The 27500-nt window shown below is 47.7% G+C and overlaps 3 protein-coding genes across 8 annotated transcripts in view; all 3 read right to left on the minus strand.

The window, feature by feature from the left end:
- The window catches only part of LOC137596300 (aldehyde dehydrogenase family 3 member A2-like), an 8509-nt gene extending 566 nt beyond the window's left edge, over positions 1-7943 (minus strand). Inside the window, exons 1-9 of one of the 2 annotated variants that reach the window (XM_068316675.1) lie at positions 7632-7943; positions 5412-5587; positions 3624-3855; positions 2345-2430; positions 1975-2183; positions 980-1097; positions 764-905; positions 523-689; positions 356-455 (exon numbers count right to left, since the gene is read on the minus strand). In XM_068316675.1, the coding sequence (XP_068172776.1) occupies positions 356-455; positions 523-689; positions 764-905; positions 980-1097; positions 1975-2183; positions 2345-2430; positions 3624-3855; positions 5412-5567 (1210 nt within the window). In that variant the 5' untranslated portion in view covers positions 5568-5587; positions 7632-7943. The remainder of the gene's footprint in view (positions 1-355; positions 456-522; positions 690-763; positions 906-979; positions 1098-1974; positions 2184-2344; positions 2431-3623; positions 3856-5411; positions 5588-7631) is intronic. The other variant, XM_068316676.1, reaches the window with a different exon arrangement.
- A 131-nt stretch (positions 7944-8074) lies between these two features.
- LOC137596302 (aldehyde dehydrogenase family 3 member A2-like) lies at positions 8075-19871 on the minus strand. 3 transcript variants are annotated; one of them, XM_068316677.1, is made up of 11 exons: positions 19744-19871; positions 17575-17736; positions 16562-16793; positions 16393-16478; positions 16111-16319; positions 15912-16029; positions 15357-15498; positions 9433-9599; positions 9255-9354; positions 8709-8947; positions 8075-8274 (listed from the first exon to the last, which is right to left on the minus strand). In XM_068316677.1, exons 2-11 carry the CDS (start codon positions 17734-17736, stop codon positions 8254-8256), a joined length of 1476 nt encoding a protein of 491 aa, XP_068172778.1. In that variant the 5' UTR covers positions 19744-19871; the 3' UTR covers positions 8075-8253. The 3 variants fall into 3 exon arrangements, with proteins under 3 accessions (XP_068172778.1, XP_068172779.1, XP_068172780.1); XM_068316678.1 differs by having other exon boundaries at positions 19707-19801; XM_068316679.1 differs by lacking the exon at positions 17575-17736 and having other exon boundaries at positions 19744-19814.
- Positions 19872-22592: 2721 nt separating this feature from the next.
- Positions 22593-27500, minus strand: part of ulk2 (unc-51 like autophagy activating kinase 2) — a 34048-nt gene continuing 29140 nt past the window's right edge. For all 3 annotated transcript variants that reach the window (XM_068316802.1, XM_068316801.1, XM_068316803.1), the window contains 5 exons: positions 27364-27500; positions 27150-27268; positions 25140-25297; positions 24936-25071; positions 22593-24582 (listed from right to left, as the gene is read on the minus strand). The exon at positions 27364-27500 is cut by the window's right edge and continues 42 nt beyond it. In XM_068316802.1, the coding sequence (XP_068172903.1) occupies positions 24518-24582; positions 24936-25071; positions 25140-25297; positions 27150-27268; positions 27364-27500 (615 nt within the window). In that variant the 3' untranslated portion in view covers positions 22593-24517. The remainder of the gene's footprint in view (positions 24583-24935; positions 25072-25139; positions 25298-27149; positions 27269-27363) is intronic.

The raw sequence follows: 27500 nt of genomic DNA on the forward strand, positions 1-27500 counted from the left end.
CTCTTCTGTTTATGGTAAAATGCTGTCCGTTGAAGCTTTATTACTGTCATCACACAACAGAACTTTACATTTTGAGCCCACGACACAAACTAACGTGAGATACATGTTGTGTTCTCAATGGGGGGGCAGAGTACCTGGAGTAACCCATTCAGACAGGAAGACAACATGCTAACTGTTCCTAAACACAACGGATCCTTTGTACTGTGAGGCTAATGCTAACCACGTGGCCCCCACTTCTCCTATCATAACCTCACCAGAGACCACTTCCTCGTTCTTTAGCTCATCTTAAATCAGATTCACATTATTTAAAATGAAGTCCAGGGAGGAACAGGAAGGGACGCGTTCGGAGTCTCACCGACACCGCCAAACGGGAGGGAGTTGAGAGTGTAGTGCATCATTACGTCATTGACCGTCACGCCTCCGCTTGTGGTCTCCTCAATCATCCTCCTTGTGGCCTGAGATGAAGCAGAGGAGACATGAGGAGTCCAGCAGGGAAGCGTTGAACCTCCTCCGTCAGCTCACCTTCTTGTCGGAGCAGAAGATGTAGAGGGCCAGAGGTTTCTCCCTCTCGTTGATGAAGCTGATGGCGTCGTCCATGTCGCTCACAGTAACAATCGGCAGCAGGGGGCCGAAGATCTCCTCCTGCATCAGTCTGGAGTGGGGGGGCACGTCTTTGAGCACCGTCGGAGCTGCAGGAACACAACCATCGTTCATCAGGCAGAGACGGGCAGCGTTCAGCCAGCGCGTCGCCACAGCCTCCTACCGATGTAGCACAGCGAGGCGTCACTCTGCCCCCCCACCACAGGAGAGTAGCCCTCCATCAGACCCAGGACTCTGTTGAAGTGACGCTGGTTAATGATGCGGCCGTAGTCTGGGGAACTTTTGGGATCAGCCCCATAAAACTCCTGTGACAGAGCAGAAGGTGGTGAAGGAGGGTGTTGGGGCGACGGAGTCGGTCGGTCGGGTTCAGGGACCGTACCCTCAACGTTTGTCGGATGCATTCCACCACGCGGCCCTGGATGGACGGTTCACACAGGATGTAGTCCGGGGCGATGCAGGTCTGCCCACAGTTGGTGAACTTCCCCCAGGTGATGCGTCTGCAGGGGGACCAGAGTCTGATCAGCTGAGTGGTGAAGACCTAGACTGACCCCCCCGATCCTGTCAGGGTGTTTGTTTGTTTGTTTGTTTGTTTGTATGTATGTCGGTTGGTTGGTTTTCGTTGGTTCATTGGTTGGTTGGCTTCCCCATGAAAATGGTACTGCTGGTTGTTGGACCAGAACATTCATTCATTCATTCATTCATTCATTCATTCATCATTACCTGCATCTACTGTCGAGGGTCACCGGGTTGCTAGAGCCCATCCCAGCAAACTTGGAGTGTGAGGCAGGGTACATTCTGGTCGCGACGCCAGTGCACCACAGAGCCACACACACACACACACACACACACACACACACACACACACACACACACACACACACACACACACACATTCCTACGGTCAATTTGAGACCCACTAATTAACCTGAGACATGTTTCTGGAGGGGGGGTGAAGCCGGAGAACCCGGGGAGAACCCCCCCCCAGACACGGGGTGACCATGCAAACTCCACAGAGAGGGACTCGAACCCGGACCCGCCTTACTGTGCGGCGACAGCGCCACCCACTGCACCACCATGCCGCCAGTTAAAGCTGGTCTCTGCACCTGTTTTTGACCAGAAGTGACACACAACCCCCCCAATCTGAGGGTCTTGCTGTCTTCCCTCCCTTTAGACCATGAATGTGATCCAATGTTAGTCATCTCCTTCCTGAACCGCTGGACGTGTTTCTGATCATGTGTCAGTCGGACACAGGCTGCTGCGTGTTCGACCACACGAGTCCCCCCCAACGTGAACTCCCCCTGAGATCAGTCCAGAAGGTGCTTCAGGGTCTATCTACTGGACGTCACTGCTGACGTAACGGTCGGCTCTCGTTACCGGCAGGCGATCCTGATGTCACAGCTCTTGTCGATGTAGCAGGGGCTCTTCCCCCCCAGCTCCAGGGTGACGGGGGTCAGGTGGCGCGCTGCCGCCTCCATCACCAGCTTGCCCACGGTGCTGCTGCCCGTGTAGAGGATGTGGTCGAACCTGAGCCTCAGCAGCTCCTGGGTCTCAGACGCTCCACCGGTCACCACCGGGTACAGGTCCTGAAACAGCAGGTCCACATCAGCGACGACACTGGGCACAAATATCAGGCATGTCTGAAGACGACTACAATGTCCCACACACTGGAACCCATGTGGGAAGACAGTCGCTCAGGTCAGACTATCTCTGGAGCGTTTCTCTCCAACAATAGCGGCTTTCAGACCTGGTCCAGATAGCGGGGCAGCAGCGCCCGGAGGAGGAGGGAGGAGCACTCGCTGAGCTCCGACGGCTTCACCACAGCTGCGTTCCCTGGGGGAAGAACACAGGTCTGTGTGAAGCCAATGAGACCACTGAGCAGACAGGGGGGCGATGAATGAGGCCGTTCACTATGAAGCAGCACAAATCATCGGGAAACATTGGATTTGTCACTCATATTTGCCGTGTAAGAAACTGTCGTAACACTCGAACACTATCGCTCACTTAGTAACACCATCACCAACGCCCGGTGATTTTTACCTGATAAAATAAATCCAAAACAAGAGGTAGTTGTCCTCAAAATATTTCAAAATATGACAACACACGGCAAGTTTACGTGGTTTTCTTTTATTTTCGACTGTGACAAAATAAAAGTGTATGGACGCCAGCGTAGAACATTAAAAATGTTCCAAAATTACTGAAAAATTAGTGACTCGAGAAAAAAATGTTCTAAAGAAATTAATGAAACAATAAAAATACTGTGAACTTGGTCTGTGGTCTACCCATCCCATTCCTGGGACACGGAGACTTCCCTGATGAAGACTCCGTCTGTAGGAACAAGCGACACCAAAGCCAGTGCTGAAGCTACCCACTGCACTCGTCCAAAAATAACACATTAAAACCATGGGAATACATCTGCTCGGTGAAAATAAACCCTGCGATGGTGTTCTGGGGTGAGGAAGAGGTCATATTTCATGGGGCAGTTCCATTAGTGGAGAAACAAAAAGGGGAAATCTTCATTAACCCAGTATCGTAAACCGTATTAAACCATGGACAGAGTGGATCGTCCTGGTCTCAGGGCACCAGAGGCGTTTTAGCTCAGCCGTCTGCGCTTTAAATGCAGAATGAAGTCCAACGCTTGTTGATGAGAAGAGTCAGACGTTCACCCAGACTGGAGTCACAGGAATCCTGAATCCTGAATCAAACCACATGTTGGGCCTGAGCTGAAAGCTGCTCCAAACGCCAGATGTAAAGAAGTTGTGACAGAGCGTCAGGATGTGAGGAACCCTCAGAAAACACACGTTCTCCATCCAGTAGGATCATGTGGATCATGTAGCGATAATGTGAAATCAAATCGGTGAATGAGAAACACTCTACACGTTACAGTCTGACAGCCTTGGTGGATGTTGAACAATGAGGACAGCCCTTCCCATCATGCAATTCGGCATGTTTGATTTCAGCTAGTTCTTGAACTACTTACAGAACATTTACTAAATGTATCCCTGATGGATAGAAAGGCTTCTTACCAGCAGCAATAGCGCCCACCAGTGGCTGGAGGGTGAGCGCCCAGGGGTAGTTCCAGGCCCCGATGATGAGCACCACCCCCAGAGGCTCTGGCTGGATGTAGACCTCGTCTGAGATGGTGAGGAGGTTCTTCTCCACCGGCCGAGGAGCCGCCCACTGGGACAGCTTCTCTGTGGCCAGACTGATCTCGTTCTCAATGCCGATCAGCTCCAGGAGCGGCGTGTCGTACTGGCTCTGTGGGACGCCATACAGCGTAGGGTTATACCCCAAATACCCCATGTACCCGATCAGCTCCAGGAGCGGCGTGTCGTACTGGCTCTGTGGGACGCCATACAGCGTAGGGTTATACCCCAAATACCCCATGTACCCGATCAGCTCCAGGAGCGGCGTGTCGTACTGGCTCTGTGGGACGCCATACAGCGTAGGGTTATACCCCAAATACCCCATGTACCCGATCAGCTCCAGGAGCGGCGTGTCGTACTGGCTCTGTGGGACGCCATACAGCGTAGGGTTATACCCCAAACACCCCATGTACCCCATATACCCCATGTAACCGTTGTACCCCACTTACCCCACATACAACTTACACCCCAGTTTGGTATCTCTGGTGCTGTTTGGGTTTTGTTTGGGTGCTATTCTTTCTGGGGGGGCAGTAACTCAGTCCATGAGGTCTTGGGCTGGGAATCGGAGGGTGGTTGGCTCAAAACCCGCCCATGGACCAAGAAGTTTGGAGTGTGAGCTGGTAAATGCAGAGGTGTCAGTTCACCTCCAGAGCACTGCTGACCGCCGAGGTGCTCTTGAGCAAGGCAGCATCCCCAAACAAGTTGCTCATTGGGGCACCCCAGAAAGGAACTGCCCGCCACTCCACCACCCTCTCCACTATTTGTGTGCGTGTGTGTGTGTGTGTGTGTGTGTGTGTGTGTGTGTGTGTGTGTGTGTGTGTGTGTAATATATAATTATTATCTTCTTCTTCTCTCATCCGATGGTGTTTTTGACAAACAGATCTACATTACTGGTTTGAAACGCAGAGAGAATCCAAAAAATGTCAGATTCTAAACTTTCTTCTGGGCCAAACCAAGATGGTGATTTATCTGAGCAGGAAGGAAAAGGCTGAAGGTTCTTCTGACTGCAGTGCAGAAGACATTTGAAGAAACAAGTAACAAGAATCAGAACAGATTTGAACTGTTTCAGAGCCGTGAATGATTTAGAGGCTCTAATGAACCTGTGGGGTGTCAAAGGCGTCTTATGTTCTGTGTTGAATGAAGAACTTCGTTGGTTTAATTCACGTATATTTTGCTCATGTTCCTACATTTCATTGGTTTTAGAAATGTGACTTCCTGTTTTGGATTTTGTGTCATGTGACTATCTTGTAATAGTGACTTCATGTTTTATGTTTTTAATTAATTTATTTTACTTGCAGTATTTGAGCCTCTGTATTTTGTCTATAATGTTTGTTCTTTTTATTTATTGGTCTGTACAGCACTTTGGTCGACTGCGGTTGTGGTAAAGTGTTCAACAAATAAAGATTGGATTGGATTATGAATAAACGTGATTTCAAAAATCAAATCTTCTATGTAGACACGTACACACAGTTGGTTATCTGTGCATTGTTTAAACGTGAACCATCAGCATACGGTGTTAGCATGCAGAGGACCATTCATTCATAAAGCTAACATCATGAGTGGGCTTAAACCCCCTCCCTGAGGTACTGCCACATCTGAAACCCTCCAGTTCTCCCTGTTAAAGGTCGTTGTGGACTAGAACCATCATGAGGATCTGTCTCCTCTCACCCTGTTGATGTCCTGCTTCAGGGCGGTGCAGATCTCCGCCTCCTTCTCCGTGATCATCCTCTGCAGAGCGTGAAGCTGCTGCAGCCTGAACTGGACGGGTCGGGTCCTGCCGCTCAGGAAGGCCTCCCTGACCCGCATCAGCGCCTGCCGGTCCATGCACACACTCCGAGGTGGATCTTTGTGGGACAAACGGGAAAAACAGCTGCGATCAGGACAGTAAGCGTCCAGTTGTCCTCATGTGCTTCAGTAAGTTTCCACAAACCCTTGTTTATTATCAGTGCCAGTAACTCATCTTACTATCCTTCTGACAGGTGTTTTCTCCACCTTTGGAAACACAACTGGGGAACCAACCTTTCAAAGACGGAAACATTATTTTTGGAAAATAAGGTCTGACAAATTTGTCAAAAAAGAAATTACAGAGGTTTGTATATTTAAACTTTAATTGGTGTAATCATGGCTAAACCTGAAAATATTCACATAGAAAATGCAGATGCATGTGTCTGATGACTGAGTACATCAGGTTTTTATTCATGTGTATCAAATCCTGAAAGGTCGAGTGAATCAAATACTTTTGACTTTATACGGTTAAATGTGCCATATATACAACATATTTACAGCTGCAGTAAATTTAGACGTAAGTCTAGCAGGAGTCTGTTTGTAGATTTTTTTATTTCCTCCACAGGATACAACCTGTTTAAAATGTCCTTCTGATGAAAGACTGTGACAGGTAACAGGATGAATGTGGAGGAAGCCGTTCCAGGTTTAATTTGACATTCATGGAGTTCATTCAGACGTCTGCTTAACGGTGTTCAGTCAGATTAAAGCAAAAGGAAGCATTAATAATGTAGGCCCTAATAATAATAAAGCATTAATAATGTAGGCCCTAATAATAATAATAAAGCATTAATAATGTAGGCCCTAATAATAATAATAAAGCATTAATAATGTAGGCCCTAATAATAATAATAAAGCATTAATAACGTAGGCATTAATAATAATATTGCATTAATAATGTAGGCCCTAATAATAATAATAAAGCATTAATAACGTAGGCATTAATAATGATAAAGCATTAATAATGTAGGCCCTAATAATAATAATAAAGCATTAATAATGTAGGCCCTAATAATAATAATAAAGCATTAATAATGTAGGCCCTAATAATAATAATAAAGCATTAATAACGTAGGCATTAATAATAATATTGCATTAATAATGTAGGCCCTAATAATAATAATAAAGCATTAATAACGTAGGCATTAATAATAATAAAGCATTAATAATGTAGGCCCTAATAATAATAATAAAGCATTAATAATGTAGGCATTAATAAAGCATTAATAATGTAGGCCCTAATAATAATAATAATAAAGCATTAATAATGTAAGCCCTAATAATAATAATAAAGCATTAATAACGTAGGCATTAATAATAAAGCATTAATAATGTAGGCCCTAATAATAATAATAAAGCATTAATAATGTAGGCCCTAATAATAATAATAAAGCATTATTAATGTAGGCATTAATAATAATAAAGCATTAATAATGTAGGCCCTAATAATAATAATAATAAAGCATTAATAATGTAGGCCCTAATAATAATAATAATAATAATAAAGCATTATTAATGTAGGCATTAATAATAATAAAGCATTAATAATGTAGGCCCTAATAATAATAATAAAGCATTAATAATGTAGGCCCTAATAATAATAATAAAGCATTAATAATGTAGGCCCTAATAATAAAGCATTAATAATGTAGGTGTTAATAATAAGCATTAATAATGTAGGTGTTAATAATAATAAAGCATTAATATTGTAGGCGTTAATAATAAAGCATTAATAATGTAGGCCCTAATAATAAAGCATTAATAATGTAGGTGTTAATAATAAGCATTAATAATGTAGGTGTTAATAATAATAAAGCATTAATAATTTAGGCGTTAATAATAATAAAGCATTAATAATGTAGGCCCTAATAATAAAGCATTAATAATGTAGGTGTTAATAAAAAAACATTAATAATGTAGGCATTAATAATAATAAAGCATTAATGTAGGCATTAATAATAATAAAACATTAACAATGTAGGCGTTAATAATAAAGCATTAATAGCGGGTTAATAATAATGCTGCATTAATAATGAGCACGTGTTAGTTTGGCTGAACAGAATCCTCCGTGTTTAAAGCCGTGATCCAGAAACCAGCTGGCCTTACCTTTGTCAGGACGAACACGCCTCCAGACGATCCTGTAGGTGATCTACGGCGATCTGACCTGAAGCCTCAGACGTGGACAGGCTGCCCCCGAACTGCCTCTTTGTGCTCTGTTCCCGAGCCAGCTGCTCCAGGATCAGTTTACCAGGAGCCCGCCTCAGAGACCCCGACCAACACGTGATACTATGGCCCCCCCCACAAACACAATGAACCGCCCTCTGACACACAGCATTCATTCAGTTATTCAGTCATCAGCTCACCTGCTGCTGCTTCAGGACTTTGTCTCCTCCTCAGGGAGGTCAAAGTGTGTGAAGAACGGCACGACCATTTATGGTAATGTCATAAATAACAACCACTGTTAATGTGTGTGTGTGTGTGTGTGTGTGTGTGTGTGTGTGTGTGTGTGTGTGTGTGTGTGTGTGTGTGTGTGACACAAAGTCATTAGCTAAACAAAGATGCATTTATTTCAGAAAATCCAGAACAGAGTTCAGAGTTCAAATCTACAAACACACACCACAGACTCACTACTGACACAACACACACCACAGAGTCACTGAACACACTCTTGGAGGGGGGGCTTCTTCTCCTGGCCCCATCTGTGCAGGTTGACCTCAGGTTCTGGTCCTCAGCGACGGCGCAGGAACCTCTAAGGGGCAGAACACACACACACACACACACACACACACACACACACACACACACACACACACACACACACACACACAGACACACACACACACACACACACACACACACACACACACACACACACAGACACACACACACACACACACACATTCAACTGTTGTACGATTGTCAACAATAGGGGCGGGGGGTCAAACAAAAGGGGGCATTCAGCTGAGGGGAGTGAAGCATGCTGGGTGATGACGGGGGGATCAGAACAACTCCCCACTGTGTGGACACAAAACCATTGTTGTGTGTGGGGGGGGGCAGGCATGCAGGACTGTAGGTTTGTGGGGGGGTAAATGACTGTTTACTGGTATCACATATCGTCACCGTCGTCATGACGCCCCACAGTGGGAGGAGCCCCCCCCCCGTCCGGTGTGGACCGGTACCTACCCGCCACACGAATGCCGCCAGGCCCCCCAGAACCGCCACCGCCAGCAGGCGCTGCAGGCGGCCCACGTCCACCTGCTTCAGCAGCAGGAGGCGGGCCCAGCTCAGCTTCCTGTCCGTGTGGGGGGGGTAACGCACGCCGTTGAGCCCCTCCATCCTCAGCTGCTTGACCAGGCAGCTGCGCAGGTGGCTGAGGCGCTCGAAGGTGTGGCGGCCGTGGTAACACCCCATCCCGCTGTGACCTGGGGGGGAGATGAGCTTCAGCGCCTCGGCCTGATGGGGGGGACTCACCGACGCCCCCACAGGGCGTCAGCCTGACGGGGTAACGACTCACCGACGCCCCCACAGGGCGTCAGCCTGACGGGGTAACGACTCACCGACGCCCCCACAGGGCGTCAGCCTGACGGGGTAACGACTCACCGACGCCCCCAAAGGGCGTCAGCCTGACGGGGTAACGACTCACCGACGCCCCCACAGGGCGTCAGCCTGACGGGGTAACGAGTCACCGACGCCCCCAAAGGGCGTCAGCCTGACGGGGTAACGACTCACCGACGCCCCCAAAGGGCAGGGCGCTGACGGTGAAGTGCACCAGGCAGTCGTTGGCCAGCAGCGCCCCGCTGGACGTGTCGGCGACCATCCGTCTGATGAGCTGTCCAATCAGAGGCAGAGGGGCGTGTCAGTGCAGCCGGAGGACAGACGGACGCGGCCCCCATCCCACCCCCCTTACCTGTGAGTCGCTGGAGAACACGTAGACCACCAGGGGCTTCTCTCGCTGGTTGATGAAGCGCACCGCCTCGTCCACGCCGCTCACCGTGACGACGGGCAGCAGGGGCCCGAATATCTCCTCCCTCATCACTGTAGAGGCGCCGGTCACACCCGTCAGCACGGTGGGGGCTGTGGGGGCACAGGACCCACCAATTAGAAATGGCGTTCTAAACCAGGAGAACACGGCTCTGCGTGATGGTTCACATAAATCCAGGAAGGGATGGGTTCCCCTAGAGGAGCCTGTCATTCATCATTCATGGAGGACAATGAAACAGTCACAGGTTCTTGTTCAGTCCTGTATCCAGACTGACAAAGAACCACATTTGATCCTAGTGTTCCATCAAGTCTCCACAGCAGTGATCTCATGGATCTCTTCAATAATAAGATCCTGCTCATCAGAGACTAAATTAATGGTGTCCTATCCTCAAACTCTGGTCCTTCTTCAGGTCCCTTAGATCCAGAAAACACAGCTGACTCCTGAACCCTTTGGTTCTATGGAGGTCTTTTCTCCAATACAGATCAGTCAGATGATTAAAATAATCTCCTCAGCTAAACCGTCCTCCTGTCTCTTAGATCCAATTCCAACTAAACTCATCAAAGAAGCCCTACCTTTACTTGGCAACCACTTCCTTAATATAATTAACATGTCTTTATCTACTGGATATGTACCACGGTCCTTTAAAGCAGCTGTAATTAAGCCACTTCTCAAAAAACCTAACCTGGACCCTACTGTTCTAAATAATTATCGACCCATCTCAAATCTCCCGTTTTTATCTAAGATCTTGGAGAAAATAGTCGCTAATCAGTTCTGTGATTTCCTTAAATCCAACAGTTTATTAGAGAATTTCCAGTCAGGTTTCAGGGAACATCATAGTAGGGAAACAGCACTTGTCAAGGTTAGCAACGACCTTCTAACCGCTTCAGACAGAGGACTTGTTTCTATACTGGTTCTCTTGGACCTCAGTGCGGCGTTTGACACAATTGACCACAATATTCTTCTGGCACGTCTGGACCAAACAATTGGTATTAAGGGATCAGAACTGATGTGGTTTAAGTCCTATTTAACTGACCGTTCCCAGTTTGTTCACGTTAATATACTGTAGACTCCTCCCAGTCCACTACAGCTAGTGAATAGTAGTTTCATTGTCCAGGTCTTTATAAGGGAACAGCATTTAAACCCTCTGGTCGTTACCTCACCCTTAGGTTTGTTCTCCAGGGTTGTTGTTCAGGTTTATTCACAGGATACTGGAAGTAAACATTATCAAGACCTTTTAACCTTTAGGGTTAAAGGACTTTAGATTAACCCCTTCCACAAAATTTATCCTACACACAAACACACACACACACACACACACACACACACACACACACACACACACATTTTGTCCTTTTGTTGAACTGTAGATGAGGTCCTCTCACAAAATACAATCAACACCTGCTAAATAAGGTCAGTTTCCTGCCTTTGAAGACAGTTTATGGACCTTGAGGTTATCATTCACCATCTGTTTCTAAGACTGTCCCTTTGAACTTAGTAATAATTGCATCCCTGCAAAGGAGTCATGTGACGTCACGCCTGTCTTGAATAGTGTATAAACCACAGTCTTCAGATGAGAACTTCTCGTACCACGTGCACGGATGTTTGTTGTACTGGAGAACGACCCAGAACTCTGTTCATTAAAGTACCACGAACTTCAACCATCGTCTACAGAGTCACCTGTCTGCCCTGATCATCAAACCAACGCGCTGAAGAACCGGTAGGTAGGAATCTGCTTCAATTTGGTGACCCCAACGTGATTTTCATGGAGCGAGCAGATCATTCAGTCAATGGTGGACTGATGCAGAAAATCCACAGTCTGGGGGCCCCCACCTTTAATAAAGGTAAGAAAACATTTGTTCTTCATACTGCATTTCCTGTGTTAAACTGCCACGTTCTCAATTTTGACAATTGGTGGTTCTGGTTCTGATTGTAGGCAAAGTTTGATCTGGCAAGAAGTTTTTAAAGAGAGATTGTGTAGGCATAAGTGTAGTGAAGAGATTAAAAGAGGTTAGAGAAATAAAGAGCAGTGTTGTAAACCCAGGGACAGTGTGGGAAAGGGGCACACAGAGAATTAAAGCACAGAGTTACTGCTGTTGACATTGACTCTGAAGACGTTTTGGTTCCTGGAGCTCTCACTGCTGACATCTACTGGGCTAGAACGGACACTGACTTCTGTATGGTCGGCGTTGTGGTCGCTGGTTGGTGCGTGGATGCCCTGGTGCAAGTCACTGCGTCCCTATTTGCCACCGGTTGACCCATATCACTGTACTTTGTTTTATGATCAAGACCTTGATCTATGTTATCGGGAAGAATTTGGTTTAATTTTGGGAAGAGAATGGCTTCTTGATACTCCTTATTTGTTGATAGGACCCCAAGGAGTGGTACTGTCTGTATCACTGACCTGGGAGCAGGCTGAATGGTATCGCATGAGTAGCCCTCCAGATCCCACCATGCCGTTAGGAGACACCACACATTTCTCTATTCACAGCCACAGGACATCAGGCTCAGGATTTAGGGCCATCACCAGGTCTGCTTTGTCTGGATACCAACCGTGCTAGGGCAATTAGAATTTTCTACCTCTACTGATAGGTAAAGGTTACCGTTGGCCCGTGACAACACTCCATCCACACTCGATCATCAGCTGCTGTCTGGATTCCATGGGAGAGAGATCAATGATTCTGATTTGGCACAGTCAATGTTTGATTCGCTCCCACATGCTCTGTGGGCCAAAAGTCTGACGGATGACTTTCTGTCTCACGCCCGGCGTGGTTTATGATCAACAATATCCTATGTCAGTGGGAGGTCGTGAAGGCATCAGAGAAATAACTGATGGTTTGTTACATAAACCACAGTCTTCAGATGAGAACTTCTCGTACCACGTGCACAGATGTTTGTTGGAGAACAACCCAGAACTCTGTTCATTAAAGTACCACGAACTTCAACCATCATCTCAAGAGTCACCTGTCTGCCCTGATCATCAAACCAACGCGCTGAAGAACCGGTAGGTAGGAATCTGCTTCATCAGCTATGGAGTCTCTCAAGGCTCGGTTCTTGGTCCATTACTGTTTATCTTGTACATGCTTCCTCTGGGTAATTTGATAAGGAAACACTCCATCAACTTCCATTGTTATGCCGATGATACGCAATTATATCTCTGGATTAAACCTGTTGAAGTCAATCAGCTGTGCAAATTACAGGCGTGTATCAAAGAGATCAAAGATTGGATGACCAATAAGTTTTTGCAACAAAATTCTGATAAAACTGAGGTCGTTGTGCTCGGCCCAAAAACTGTTAGGGATGTAGTGCCCAGTGATGTAATAGCCTTGGATGGCATCACGTTTGAGGCCAAAACCACTGCGAGGAACCTAGGTGTCACCTTTGATCAGGATCTCTGGTTTAACACACACATTAAGCAGGTTTCTAGAACGGCCTTTTTCCATCTCAAACGTTGCTAAAATCAGGCATATTTTAAAACTTTTTTCAGGCTGCCCCAAAAAGTCGGTGAAGAGTCTTCAACTAATTCAGAATGCTGCTGCCCGTGTTCTGACCAGGACCAGTACCAGAGACCAGGTTCCGACCAGGACCAGTACCGGGACCAGGTTGTAACCAGAACCAGTACCAGAGACCAGGTTCTGACCAGGACCAGTACCAGAAACCAGGTTCTGACCAGGACCAGTACCAGAGACCAGGTTCTGACCAGAACCCAAGACCAGGTTCTGACAAGGACCAGTACCACAGACCAGGTTCTGACCTGGACCAGAACCCAAGACCAGGTTCTGACCAGGACCAGAACCCAAGACCAGGTTCTTATAGACCAACACTGTTAGAGACTCTACATCCAGACTCACTGAGCTCCTCTCTCCTCCTCTCTGACCTCTCTCCTGGTCTCCATTCACACCTTTACTAACTCACCTTCTTCCCTAGAGTCTCTGTTCTATGTCCTATTAGGTTTTCTCTGATTCACCCCTCATCTATCCATCCACTATGGACCTGCTCCCCCCCATCCCACCAGTACCACCCCTCATCTATCCATCGTCTGGGGTCCTGCTTCCTTCCTTCCTCCTTCCACCATACAGTCATCCAATCAGCTGGAATTGTGCCTTGAATTCACCAACTCCCTGATGGTGAACATGTGTGAAGACAACAACCCAGGAGTCGGTGAACACAGCCTGACTTTCTGGTCCCCAGTTCAGCTCCTGCATCACATGGTCTGACTGTAACCATAGAGACACTGACTCTATCTGGACTATCTATAACCATAGAGACACTGACTCTATCTGGTCTATCTATAACCATAGAGACACTGACTCTATCTGGTCTATCTATAACCATAGAGACACTGACTCTATCTGGTCTGACTATAACCATAGAGACACTGACTCTATCTGGTCTATCTATAACCATAGAGACACTGACTCTATCTGGTCTATCTATAACCACAGAGACACTGACTCTATCTGGACTATCTATAACCATAGAGACACTGACTCTATCTGGTCTATCTATAACCATAGAGACACTGACTCTATCTGGTCTATCTATAACCATAGAGACACTGACTCTATCTGGTCTGACTATAACCATAGAGACACTGACTCTATCTGGTCTATCTATAACCATAGAGACACTGACTCTATCTGGTCTATCTATAACCACAGAGACACTGACTCTATCTGGACTATCTATAACCACAGAGACACTGACTCTATCTGGTCTATCTATAACCACAGAGACACTGACTCTATCTGGTCTGACTATAACCACAGAGACACTGACTCTATCTGGACTATCTATAACCACAGAGACACTGACTCTATCTGGTCTATCTATAACCATAGAGACACTGACTCTATCTGGTCTGACTATAACCATAGAGACACTGACTCTATCTGGTCTATCTATAACCATAGAGACACTGACTCTATCTGGTCTATCTATAACCATAGAGACACTGACTCTATCTGGTCTGACTATAACCACAGAGACACTGACTCTATCTGGTCTGACTATAACCATAGAGACACTGACTCTATCTGGTCTATCTATAACCATAGAGACACTGACTCTATCTGGTCTATCTATAACCACAGAGACACTGACTCTATCTGGACTATCTATAACCACAGAGACACTGACTCTATCTGGTCTATCTATAACCACAGAGACACTGACTCTATCTGGTCTGACTATAACCACAGAGACACTGACTCTATCTGGACTATCTATAACCACAGAGACACTGACTCTATCTGGTCTATCTATAACCACAGAGACACTGACTCTATCTGGACTATCTATAACCACAGAGACACTGACTCTATCTGGTCTATCTATAACCATAGAGACACTGACTCTATCTGGTCTATCTGACTCTCTCTCTCTCTGACCCTGTCCTGATCTTCCTTTATTTCTTGTCCACCCAACCGCTCAAGGCAGATGGCCCCCAAAAGAGTCTGGGTCCTGTCCGGAGTTTCTTCCTCAACGAGGGAGTTTTTCCCACCACTGTCTCTGATGCTCTGGAGGGTTCAGTTGGGTTTCTCTGTCTGTTAAAGCGCTTTGAAATGTCTGTTGATGTGATTAAGCGCTTTATAAATAAAACTTGATTGATTGATTGATTGATTACCGCTAAACTAAAACTCCCAAGCTAGCAGAACCAACAAGAAACAAACAATGGTGTGACGTTACGAGGACACTGCTAATAAAGTTGATACAAACTGGATTCTCACTTATTATTAGACTTAGAATACAACAGTTTTTCTGCTGGTCGTATGGTTTGATTGTGTTGTATTTATCCTCCACCCCCAAAGGACTGTCGGTGACTTTAAGCCGGTCCTGTTCAGAACCCGTACCTATGTAGCACTGGGACTCATCGCTCTGTCCTCCCACGGCCACCGTGCTGCCCTCCATGAGCGCCATCACCCTCTTGAAGTGCCGCTGGTTGATGATGCGACCGTAGTCCTCACAGGTTTTTGGGTCGTCGGTGTAAAACTCCTGCAGGGTGAGGACAGGAGAGGGAAGTTTGGGTCGGTTAACATGTTCCTGTCTGTCATGAGTTCACAGTCCATCACCAGGATGAGTCACAGGTTAGCCTGGTAGCCCGGCGCCACAGGGCGGAGATTCCCCATGTGTGCTTGTGATGCATCAGTCTCTAACTAGCATGCTGCTAATCCACAGTCAAACCTCCTGGAGGTCCTTCGGTCCAAATGAGCTCCAGCTGAGGGGAACCTACACGGACGAGGCCCTCCAGGCCTTCACTGTGAGGTTCACACGTCACATGAGGATTCCACCATCTGCTCTCAGCTCCAGGAGGCTGGAGCTTCACTTCCGCTCTGATGTTAAACTAGAAGGAAACGGGTGGGGCCCTGATGGTCCTCCAGACGCGATGCTACTCGATCAGGACCCACCCTGATGCTCCTGCTGATCTCCTCCACCACGCGGCCCTGGATGGACGGTTCACACAGGATGTAGTCCGGGGCGATGCAGGTCTGCCCACAGTTGGTGAACTTCCCCCAGGTGATGCGCCTGCAGGGGAGGAAACAACAGACGTGTAAGTTTAGCTACATGCTAGCTACATGCTAGCTACATGCTACGTGTGCTACTGACCGGCAGGCCACAGGGAGGTCTGAGTTCCTGTCGATGTAGCAGGGGCTCTTCCCCCCCATCTCCAGGGTGACGGGGGTCAGGTGGAGAGCAGCGGCCCCCATCACCAGCCTCCCCACCGTGTTGTTTCCTGTGTAGAAGATGTGGTCGAACCTCTGCTTGAGCAGCTCCTGGGTCTCAGGCACGCCCCCGGTCACCACCGGGTACAGGTCCTACGGGGGCAAACACGCAGCCTTAGAGCCCCCCCAGAACCCACCAGACATGTCCCTGCAGCAGGGGGCGCACCTGGTCCAGGTACTGGGGGAGGAGCTCCTCCATGGCCCTGGCAGAGTGACAGCTGACCTCAGAGGGTTTCATCACCGCTGCGTTACCTGGACGACAGCCAATCAGCACACAGACAGCCTGTAGAGCAGCACAGGTGTCTCACCTGTCTTTAACTGTGACTGTTTCCTACCAGCAGCAATAGCGCCCACCAGTGGCTGGAGGGTGACGGCCCAGGGGTAGTTCCAGGCCCCGATGATGAGCACCACCCCCAGAGGCTCCGGCTGGATGAAGACCTCGTCTGCGACAGTGAGGAGGTTCTTCTCCACCGGCCGAGGAGCCGCCCACTGGGACAGGTTCTCCAAGGCCAGGAGGATTTCTCCCTCCAGTCCCATCACCTCAAACAGCTCCGTCCCATTTTCACTCTGGGGGGGGGGACAGGACACTTCTGATCCTGTTCCAGCTCAAAAATACCAAATGTTTCTGCAAAACGTTCAGATCTACAACGTCAGGAAAAATACAAGAAATGAATTTCATTTTTCTCAAAGGTAACAAGTCCTGAGATGTTTCTGCCCAGAACCTCCACTGAGTCCTCTGAGGGCGGGGCCGATCCCCGTTTGTCTGAAGACGTGTGAACTTTGTAGTGTTATCATCTAACATAGAGAAACCTGACAGTATTCACGGAATCTGGATCACATGGTCTCTTTAGAGTCTGGACTCCACTGATCCAGATCCACATCAGGAGCTTCAGAAGATGATTTGACTCCTGATCAGTTTCAGCTCTGATCTCAGGTCAGTCTGGATCATTAGCACCTGTTACCTCACAGCAGGGGGGGTCAAACATTCTGGATCACCAGAACCAGAACATGACCTGGATCCAGATCAGAACCTGATGCGTACTGGATCTGATGGTGATGTCATCAGGTCATTATTGTCCAATCACAGCAGAAGACAATAATTGTTTTATGGTGGTATCTTAAATATCCCAAACACTGTGTCTATCGTGATGTCACTGATAACCTGCTGTGATGTCACTGAGAATTTTTCATGATGTCACTGAGAACTTGTGATGTCACTGAGAACTTCCTGTGATGTCACTGAGAACTTCCTGTGATGTCACTGAGAACTTCCTGTGATGTCACTGAGAACTTCCTGTGATGTCACTGAGAACTTCCTGTGATGTCAGCGGCCCAGCGACCACCCCACCTTGGCCAGGTCCTTCTTGACGGCGTCTGCGATGTTGCTGCGTCTCTCTGTGACGAAGAGGAGCAGCTTCTTCAGCTGCTGGATCCTGAACTCCAGAGGTTTGGTTCTGCCCGTCTGGAAGGAGCTCCTGGCCCGCTGCACCGCCTGCTGCTCCCGGGACATCTGACAGGAAGGAACGGGTCAGTACCAGCCTGAAGGTCAGGGTCCTCTGGGGCACGACAACAGGTGAGGTCAGGTGAGGTCAGGTGAGGTCAGGTGAGGTCAGGTGAGGTCAGGTGAGGTCAGGTGAGGTCAGGTGAGGTCAGGTGAGGTCAGGTGAGGTCAGGTGAGGCCGTGTACACAGAAAAGTAATGAAAAACTAAGACTATCACAGCAGATAATCACATAAGACCAACGTCAGACTCAGAGCGTAAAGATCTGCTTCAAACATCAGATCAGAAAATAACCTGCTGATAATTAACATGTTAACATGAGTGGAATCATGTTAACATGAGTGGAATCATGTTAACATGAGTGGAATCATGTTAAAGAGACAGTAAAGTTACATACATAATACATACATATACAGTATGTTACTCATCATTATGGAAAATAGAAGAAAAAATAAATTGTTCTGTGTAGCATCATCCCTTTGGTCAGAAAACCTTAGAATCTTTGCCGCAGCAGCTTCGGCATCTGGTGGTCACGTGGGGTCATAGGTCACTGGGACCAACATAGTTGAGCAGCCATAAGAACCACTGCAGCTCTAGACGTGATTAACTCCATAAATATCATGGTTACCTGTGAGGTGAACGGTTGTGTCAACAGAACATCAAGAAGACACAAAGACCAGGACCTGTGGTTCTGTAGAACATTAACTCCACACGGTCCAACAGTGACGAATGGCGGCTAGCTCAATGCTAACATAATATGGAAAATCCCATTGAAGGGCTGGCGCGTTAACTTTTCCATCCACACAGTAAACCATCTAGTGACTCATCCCAGGTGTCTTCACCTGAACCACATCCTGACAGATATCAACCAGTTATAACGTCCCGTTGGGGTTTACTGTTTATGGAAAAGTTCATCACTATCGATGCTAACGCACTAGCCCGTCAGTGAGATTTTCTTTCTTTATGTTAGCATTGAGCTAGCCATTCGTTACTGGTGACTGTGTGGAGTTAATAACAACTCTAGTTTATATTAATGTCTTGTATTAATGAATGTATCAGGGTCAGGGCCTGACATTCTGTTTGTGTTTTATTTAGTGTCACAGATCTTCAGTAAAATCACCTGTCAATCACTTTTGTTCACTTTTCACGAGTGCCATAATCACGTGATAATCTGGTCATTAAAACATTTATTCAATCCTCCAGTAGGTCCAGACATTAATTAATTATCCACTAAACCTTGGGAATTCAGAATAAATACTATGGGCTGTCTGAAAACCATCTCTTTGTTCATGAAGATCCTGGGGTCCTGGGTCACGTTGACCCGGTTTCTCCTGCTCTTCATCTCCTTCCTATCTTCTCAGAAGGTGTTCTGAAGAACCACAGGTCCTGGTCTTTGTGTCTTCTTGATGTTCTGTTGACACAACCGTTCACCTCACAGGTAACCATGATATTTATGGAGTTAATCACGTCTAGAGCTGCATTGTTTCTTATGGCTGCTAAACTATGTTGGTCCCCAGTGACCTATGACCCCACGTGACCACCAGATGCTGAAGCTGCTGCGGAGCAGATTGTAAGGTTTTCTGACCAGAGGGATGATGCTACACACAACAATTTTATTTATTCTTCTATTTTTCATAATGATGAATAACATTTACTTAAAGTTAACTTTTCTGTCCCTTCATCATGAGAGGAGTCATGTTAACCAGCCTGTTGATGTCAGGCTGTTCTTTTCATGGCTGTTGTCTGGCTGGTATCTGTATTGTCCAGACCCGTTCACACACAACCCGGTTTCACACACAACCCGGTTTCACACACAACCCGGTTTCACACACAAACCGGTTTAACAACATCTTCAGCTGCAGCTCCAGGAAGTCGCTCCAGAAGCTAAGAGCTAGCTGCTGCTAAAGTGTGAGCCGAGAGCGTCCCGGTCAATCATTCTCATTGATCCGTTGTAAACACGTGATTAATGATTAACGTTACCGTCACCGTGACGACCGCCGTTCCCCCGGAGACTCACCTCCTCCTCCAGTTCGACCAGCGGTGGAACCAGTAACTTCAAACCAGTAACTTCAAACCAGTAACTTCAAACCAGTAACTTCCTGGTTAACGAAGCGACGCTGCGCCACTGGCTGGCTGTCATTGGTCTACACAGCTATCAATTAGGAAACAGACCAATCAGAAGCAAAAGACAGCTGAGACCCGCCTTCAAAACGGAAATGGACGCGTCCTGACAGGAAAGCTGTAAAAAACAAGTTTACGTGTGAATCAAAGTGTGATCAACGTGTGATCAAAGTGTGATCAAATGTGATCAACGTGTGATCAAATGTGATCAACGTGTGATCAAATGTGATCAAAGTGTGATCAAATGTGATCAACGTGTGATCAAATGTGATCAACGTGTGATCAAATGTGATCAAAGTGTGATCAACGTGTGATCAAATGTGATCAACGTGTGATCAAATGTGATCAACGTGTGATCAAAGTGTGATCAAAGTGTGATCAACGTGTGATCAACGTGTGATCAAATGTGATCAACGTGTGATCAAATGTGATCAAAGTGTGATCAAATGTGATCAAAGTGTAAACTGTCAGCCTGGCATCGGAACTGATAAATCGGAACGATTTGATTTCGGGGTGCTGACAAGTTTGTGCGTTTAGGAGTTTCTGAATGGCTTCAAAACTGAGATTTATTCAACCCTCAGGGTCGTGTCAGAAATCTGTCGGTAGTTGAATTCCCTCTGAGTCTGAATTCAAAGTAGAAATGATGCCACCTTTTTACAGCAGGGATAATACAACTTGTGTAACACTCCCTGAATAACCTTGTGCCAGGAACACTGTGCAGCCCAAGGTGTTCACTCCCCGTCATCAACACGTTCATGAATGTGTTTCATTGCTTCAACACACTGAAATGTTTTGTAACAGAACACACTTCATTTTTGTGGTTCTAAGACCTGGAAAGAAGAACAGGTGCTGCCCAGGACACTAGTGCTAGATCTGCAATTCACCATCCATCACAGGACCTATGAAACACACACACACACACACACACACACACACACACACTCTCTCTCTGGTTCTGGTTCCACCTTGAGGCCCTGGAGGTCACTTCAGTCGTTTTCTGCTCTTCCTGATGTTCTTTCCTGTCATTCCTCCAGAACGTCTGGACCGACCCGTTCTGTCGGGTTTCCAGAGAGAAGTGTGTGTGACACACTCACCACTGAACGCCTCGCTGCTCAGTTCTTCAGATCCACATCAGGAGTGTGTTGATCTGCTGGTTTGACTACCGGTAAATTATTTTTTCACATGTAAGAACATCTCTGAAAACAACAGTGAATTTTGCTCATGTATGTGTGTGTGTGTGTGTGTGTGTACACACAGGTGAATAATTTCCCTTTGGGGTTATTAAAGTATTGATCATTTAGGATTAGTTGTGTTAAAGCGATGGCCATCAAATGTTCTTTTTCCATCTTCACCCTTTTTATCAGTAAAACTTCTATTTTTTGATGTAATGGGAGTTTTAGATGAAGGTGGAGGCAGCAAAATGAAGCAGTATAAAAAAGTATAAATCACCAGTATTAAAGAATAAAACACCAGTATAAAAGTATAAAACACCAGTATTAAAGTATAAAACACCGGTACAAAAGTATAAATCACCAGTATTAAAGTATAAAACACCGGTATTAAAGTATAAAACACCAGTATTAAAGTATAAAACACCAGTATTAAAGTATAAATCACCAGTATTAAAGTATAAAACACCGGTATTAAAGTATAAAACACCGGTATTAAAGTATAAAACACCGGTATTAAAGTATAAAACACCGGTATTAAAGTATAAAACACCGGTATTAAAGTATAAAACACCAGTATTAAAGTATAAATCACCAGTATTAAAGTATAAAACACCGGTATAAAAGTATAAATCACCAGTATTAAAGTATAAAACACCAGTATTAAAGTATAAATCACCAGTATTAAAGTATAAAACACCAGTATTAAAGTATAAATCACCAGTATTAAAGTATAAAACACCAGTATTAAAGTATAAATCACCAGTATTAAAGTATAAAACACCGGTATTAAAGTATAAAACACCAGTATTAAAGTATAAAACACCGGTATTAAAGTATAAAACACCAGTATTAAAGTATAAAACACCAGTATTAAAGTATAAAACACCGGTATTAAAGTATAAATCACCAGTATTAAAGTATAAAACACCGGTATTAAAGTATAAAACACCGGTATTAAAGTATAAAACACCAGTATTAAAGTATAAAACACCAGTATTAAAGTATAAAACACCAGTATTAAAGTATAAAACACCAGTATTAAAGTATAAATCACCAGTATTAAAGTATAAAACACCGGTATTAAAGTATAAAACACCGGTATTAAAGTATAAAACACCAGTATTAAAGTATAAAACACCGGTATTAAAGTATAAAACACCGGTATTAAAGTATAAAACACCAGTATTAAAGTATAAAACACCGGTATTAAAGTATAAAACACCAGTATTAAAGTATAAAACACCGGTATTAAAGTATAAAACACCGGTATTAAAGTATAAAACACCAGTATTAAAGTATAAAACACCAGTATTAAAGTATAAAACACCAGTATTAAAGTATAAATCACCAGTATTAAAGTATAAAACACCGGTATTAAAGTATAAAACACCGGTATTAAAGTATAAAACACCAGTATTAAAGTATAAAACACCAGTATTAAAGTATAAAACACCAGTATTAAAGTATAAAACACCAGTATTAAAGTATAAATCACCAGTATAAAGGTATAAAACCTGAGACCCTCTCCACCAATCAGAGGAGAGAATACAGACAGAACAAACCCAGCCAGACGTCTCTATTCTGTTCTTTAATAACAAATACTGTACCTGTGTCGGACAGAGGAGACCCCCCCTCACTGAGACACAAGCAGAACATGAACATCAGTGGTTGGAAATGGTTTTCATCAGAGCTGTAACCAAACGGGACACATTCCAGACTCTACAGGCTCTACTGGGGGCCAAACGCAGACGTGGACTCATGCTGTCAAGTTCGTCTTCACTGGGGGGCCGCAGCACGAGGAGACGGGGGTCAGGGTTCGTCCTGTGGCTTCTCCCCGTGTGCAGATAAAGGTTCTGTGGTTCATGGGGGAGCAGGAGCAGACATGTGGAGGGAGGAGGAGTCCGAGGGGGGGGTCCAGACACCACCGCCGGGGTGGGGGGGCTGTCAGTGCTTCTATACACGTTTTTATAGAGGAAATAATGTATTCACATCTGTCCAAGGGGGGGCCTTGGACTATTCCCTGTTCACTACTGACCACGAGTGTAGAGGTGTGTGTGTACACACACACACACACACACACACACACACACACACACACACACACACACACACACACACACACACACACACACACACACACACACACACACACACACAAACACACACGTCACGCGTGTGATGAGACGTACAAACGTGTGTTCATGTCGACGAGGGACCGTCCTGGTAGAAAGAGCTCTCTGGAAGGGTGGGGGGGCCAGGAGAGTGTTGTGTGGAACACGCCTTCAGCCCCCCCCCAGACTGGAAACAGAAGAATCAAGTTCATGGACATAAAGGTTTGTGCTCTTCACTGGCGTCGCATCAAAGCTGACGTCTCACAGTCATGCCCCCCCCCCAAAAAAGAGGGGCAACAGACACATGCACCACATACTAATATATACAAGTCAGCAAACATCAGGCGGTGTCAGACAGGAGCTACACACACCGACAGTAGAGTCATTAAGGGCAAACAATGTGACCCCCCCAGGGTCACCAGGGCCCCCAGCAGGGTGTAGACGAGCCCCAGCAGAGGAGCAGAGGTTCTGCTCGTCTCCTCCACACCTCCTCCCCAGGACCAGAACCCAACCCAGGAGCTGTCAGGGCTTCAGGATGAACAGTCCTACCTGCCCCAGATGGGGGGGTCACCAGGGACTCATCACTGTTCAGGTTCAGGAGACGCTGAGGGGATCCAGTCTGCTTCAGTCCAACACCACCGGTCCTGCAGGTCAGAGCTGCAGTGTGTTGGTCTGCAGGCGGCCCCCACAGCCCCCCCCAGACAGGAGCACGTCTCCAAACCCACAATAAAGTGCTTGTGCTACACGAGGAGGTGAACACACCACTAGTGATGTCACAGGGTCCTCAGGCAGACCTCCAGACGCTGGAGGTCAGGCAGAGGCAGAACATCTGAAGCAATAAATAATCACAGAGAGGTCACAGAGAGGTCACAGGGAGGTCACAGGGAGCAGCTGGAGCTTCTTCACGTCCTCCAGTCCCGCCCATCCTCTCCTGGGGGAGAACCAGTTTGTTCAGGTGCTTTCTCACCAGTACAGCTTCACAACGAGCTGAAGCCCAGCTGGAGAGCAGCTTCAGCCGCCGGGTTCTGGGTCGTCTTTGGTCTGAAGGTCGGCCATCAGTCCAGTGGTCAGCCGGGGGGGCTGCTCCACAATCAGTACAGGACAGACCGGTCCGGGGGGGCTGCTCCACAAACAGTACAGGACAGACCGGTCCGGGGGGGCTGCTCCACAAACAGTACAGGACAGACCGGTCCGGGGGGGCTGCTACAGGGGGCAGCAGCGTGATGTGGGGGCTGCTACAGGGGGCAGCAGCGTGATGTGGGGGCTGCTACAGGGGGCAGCAGTGTGGGGTGGGGGCTGCTACAGGGGGCAGCAGCGTGGGGTGGGGGCTGCTACAGGGGCAGCAGCGTGGGGTGGGGGCAGGAAGTGGTCCTCTGGGTTCACCCCGTTACTCGTACAGCGTGACGGTGCAGTAGCAGAGGGCAGAGATCCGGCGGTCCACGCTGGCTTTGTCTGCAGGGAGACACACACGGGGTTAACGGGGGTCACTGGGGTAAATCAGTTGGGGGCAATTAGGAAGTTTACCCACAGATACCCTAAACTCCTGCTAACTGCCCCAAACCACTCTACTGAAGCTACCTGTTCCAGTTTCAGCCCATGGTAGGTTCATTTAATCTCAGCTCGTAACCAAGGAAACAGACGTACGTCAGTGAGACGGCATCTCGTTCTTTACCAGGTTCTACTGTGTTAGAATCAGGTTCTACTGTATTATAATGAGGTTCTACTGTATTATCATCTGGGGTTCTACTCTACTGTAATGGGGTTCTACTGCACGTGGCCAGGGGTGCCCTCAGAGCGGTACTCACACTTGACCACGTTCTCCACGTCGGTGGGGTCCTGCAGGATCTTGGACAGGCCGTCCAGCAGCATGGCGGCCTTGCTGTAGCGGTAGGCGATGTCTTCTGTCTGTTTGAACATCTCATCCAGAGCGGCTGACTGCACCTGAGACACGGCGCAGAACATCAGAGTGACCCAAGCTGCGTCCAGCCGGTGGTGTGTGTGACACTCACCATCTCCACGGCGTGGTTGTAAATGAGCTTCTCTGCCGTCACGCTGTTGATCTCGTCCACGAAGCGCTGCTTGTCAGAGAAGAAGTTGTTGAGTTTGTCTGTCAGCCGGCGGCAGAGCGATATGCAGTTCTTGTAGCGCTCATTCAGGTTCTTCACCACTGAGGGAGGAGAGCACAACGTTAACACCTCACTCCTGAGTCACACCTGAGTCTGAGCTCCTGAAGCTTCTGTCTGAGCTCCAGAAGCATCAGTCTGAGCTTCACCAGCGTCGGTCTGAGCTCCAGGAGCGTGAGTCTGAGCTCCTGAAGCGTCAGTCTGAGCTCCAGAAGCGTCAGTCTGAGCTTCACCAGCGTCAGTCTGAGCTCCAGAAGCGTCAGTCTGAGCTCCACCAGCGTCAGTCTGAGCTCCACAAGCATCAGTCTGAGCTCCACCAGCGTCAGTCTGAGCTCCACCAGCGTCAGTCTGAGCTCCACCAGCGTCAGTCTGAGCTCCACAAGCGTCAGTCTAAGCTCCAGAAGCGTCAGTCTGAGCTTCACCAGCGTCAGTCTGTGCTCCAGAAGCGTCAGTCTGAGCTCCTGAAGCATCGGTCTGAGCTCCTGAAGCATCAGTCTGAGCTCCAGAAGCATTAGTCTGAGCACCAGAAGCCTCAGTCTGAGCTCCAGAAGCATCGGTCTGAACTCCAGAAGCATCGGTCTGAACTCCAGACGCGTCAGTCTGAGCTCCTGACGCGTCAGTCAGAGCTCCAGAAGTGTCAGTCTGAGCTTCACCAGCGTCAGTCTGAGCTTCACCAGCGTCAGTCTGAGCTTCACCAGCGTCAGTCTGAGCTTCACCAGCGTCAGTCTGTGCTCCAGAAGCGTCAGTCTGAGCTCCCAAAGCATCAGTCTGAGCTCCAGGAGCGTCAGTCTGAGCTCCTGACGGGTCAGTCTGAGCTCCACCAGCGTCAGTCTGAGCTCCACAAGCGTCAGTCTAAGCTCCAGAAGCATCAGTCTGAGCTTCACCAGCGTCAGTCTGTGCTCCAGAAGCGTCAGTCTGAGCTCCTGAAGCATCGGTCTGAGCTCCTGAAGCATCAGTCTGAGCTCCCGAAGCGTCAGTCTGAGCTCCTGACGCGTCAGTCTGAGCTCCAGAAGCGTCGGTCTGAGCTCCAGAAGCGTCAGTCTGAGCTCCACCAGCGTCAGTCTGAGCTCCATCAGCGTCAGTCTGAGCTACAGAAGCGTCAGTCTGAGCTCCACCAGCGTTAGTCTGAGCTCCACCAGCGTCAGTCTGAGCTCCACCAGCGTCAGTCTGAGCTCCACCAGCGTCAGTCTGAGCTTCACCAGCGTCAGTCTGTGCTCCAGAAGCGTCAGTCTGAGCTCCTGAAGCATCGGTCTGAGCTCCCGAAGCGTCAGTCTGAGCTCCTGAAGCGTCAGTCTGAGCTCCTGACGCGTCAGTCTGAGCTCCAGAAGCGTCGGTCTGAGCTCCAGAAGCGTCAGTCTGAGCTCCACCAGCGTCAGTCTGAGCTCCATCAGCGTCAGTCTGAGCTACAGAAGCGTCAGTCTGAGCTCCACCAGCGTTAGTCTGAGCTCCACCAGCGTCAGTCTGAGCTCCACCAGCGTCAGTCTGAGCTCCACCAGCGTCAGTCTGAGCTCCACCAGCGTCAGTCTGAGCTCCAGAAGCGTCAGTCTGAGCTCCACCAGCGTCAGTCTGAGCTCCACCAGCGTCAGTCTGAGCTCTAGAAGCGTCAGTCTGAGCTCCACCAGCGTTAGTCTGAGCTCCACCAGCGTTAGTCTGAGCTCCACCAGTGTCAGTCTGAGCTCCACCAGCGTCAGTCTGAGCTCCACCAGCGTCAGTCTGAGCTCCACCAGCGTCAGTCTGAGCTCCACCAGCGTCAGTCTGAGCTCTAGAAGCGTCAGTCTGAGCTCCACCAGCGTCAGTCTGAGCTCCACCAGCGTCAGTCTGAGCTCCACCAGCGTCAGTCTGAGCTCTAGAAGCATCAATCTGAGCTCCACCAGCGTCTCCTGCTCCTGTCCTCACCCTGTTTGACGGCGGTCGAAGGGTTGAGCTTGGCTGATTTGATCTGAGCCTTGGCCAGATGGAGGGAGGAGGCCAGCAGCTGAGCCACCTTCATGTACAGCACCAGCTGCTCCACCTGCCTGTAGGGGGCAGCACAACCACAGCCAATGAGACAAAGCCTCAGCACTGCAAGAGGCGCTGCTATTGGTTAATGAGATCCAGACTCCTCCTTTACCCCCACTCTCTGCTCAGCTGGCTGATCTGGTCCATCACCACGCTGTCCTGGGGGGGGTAGAGGGAGGCGGCCGACACCCCCAGCTCCGTCCCTCCAGCGCGAACAGCTGCCATCTCCAGCACGCAGTCAGTGAACGA

Source organism: Antennarius striatus, chromosome 6 (assembly GCF_040054535.1).
Source record: "Antennarius striatus isolate MH-2024 chromosome 6, ASM4005453v1, whole genome shotgun sequence".
In the NCBI taxonomy this organism is placed as follows: domain Eukaryota; kingdom Metazoa; phylum Chordata; class Actinopteri; order Lophiiformes; family Antennariidae; genus Antennarius; species Antennarius striatus.

Coding starts and splice junctions, on each gene's coding strand:
- LOC137596302 (XM_068316677.1), bottom strand. CDS start 17,736: ATGTCCCGGGAGCAGCAGGCGGTGCAGCGGGCCAGGAGCTCCTTCCAG. Junction 16,479..16,561: donor GGTGGGCGCTATTGCTGCTG/GTAGGAAACAGT, acceptor GCTGTCGTCCAG/GTAACGCAGCGGTGATGAAA. Junction 15,499..15,911: donor AGATCAGCAGGAGCATCAGG/GTGGGTCCTGAT, acceptor CTCACCCTGCAG/GAGTTTTACACCGACGACCC.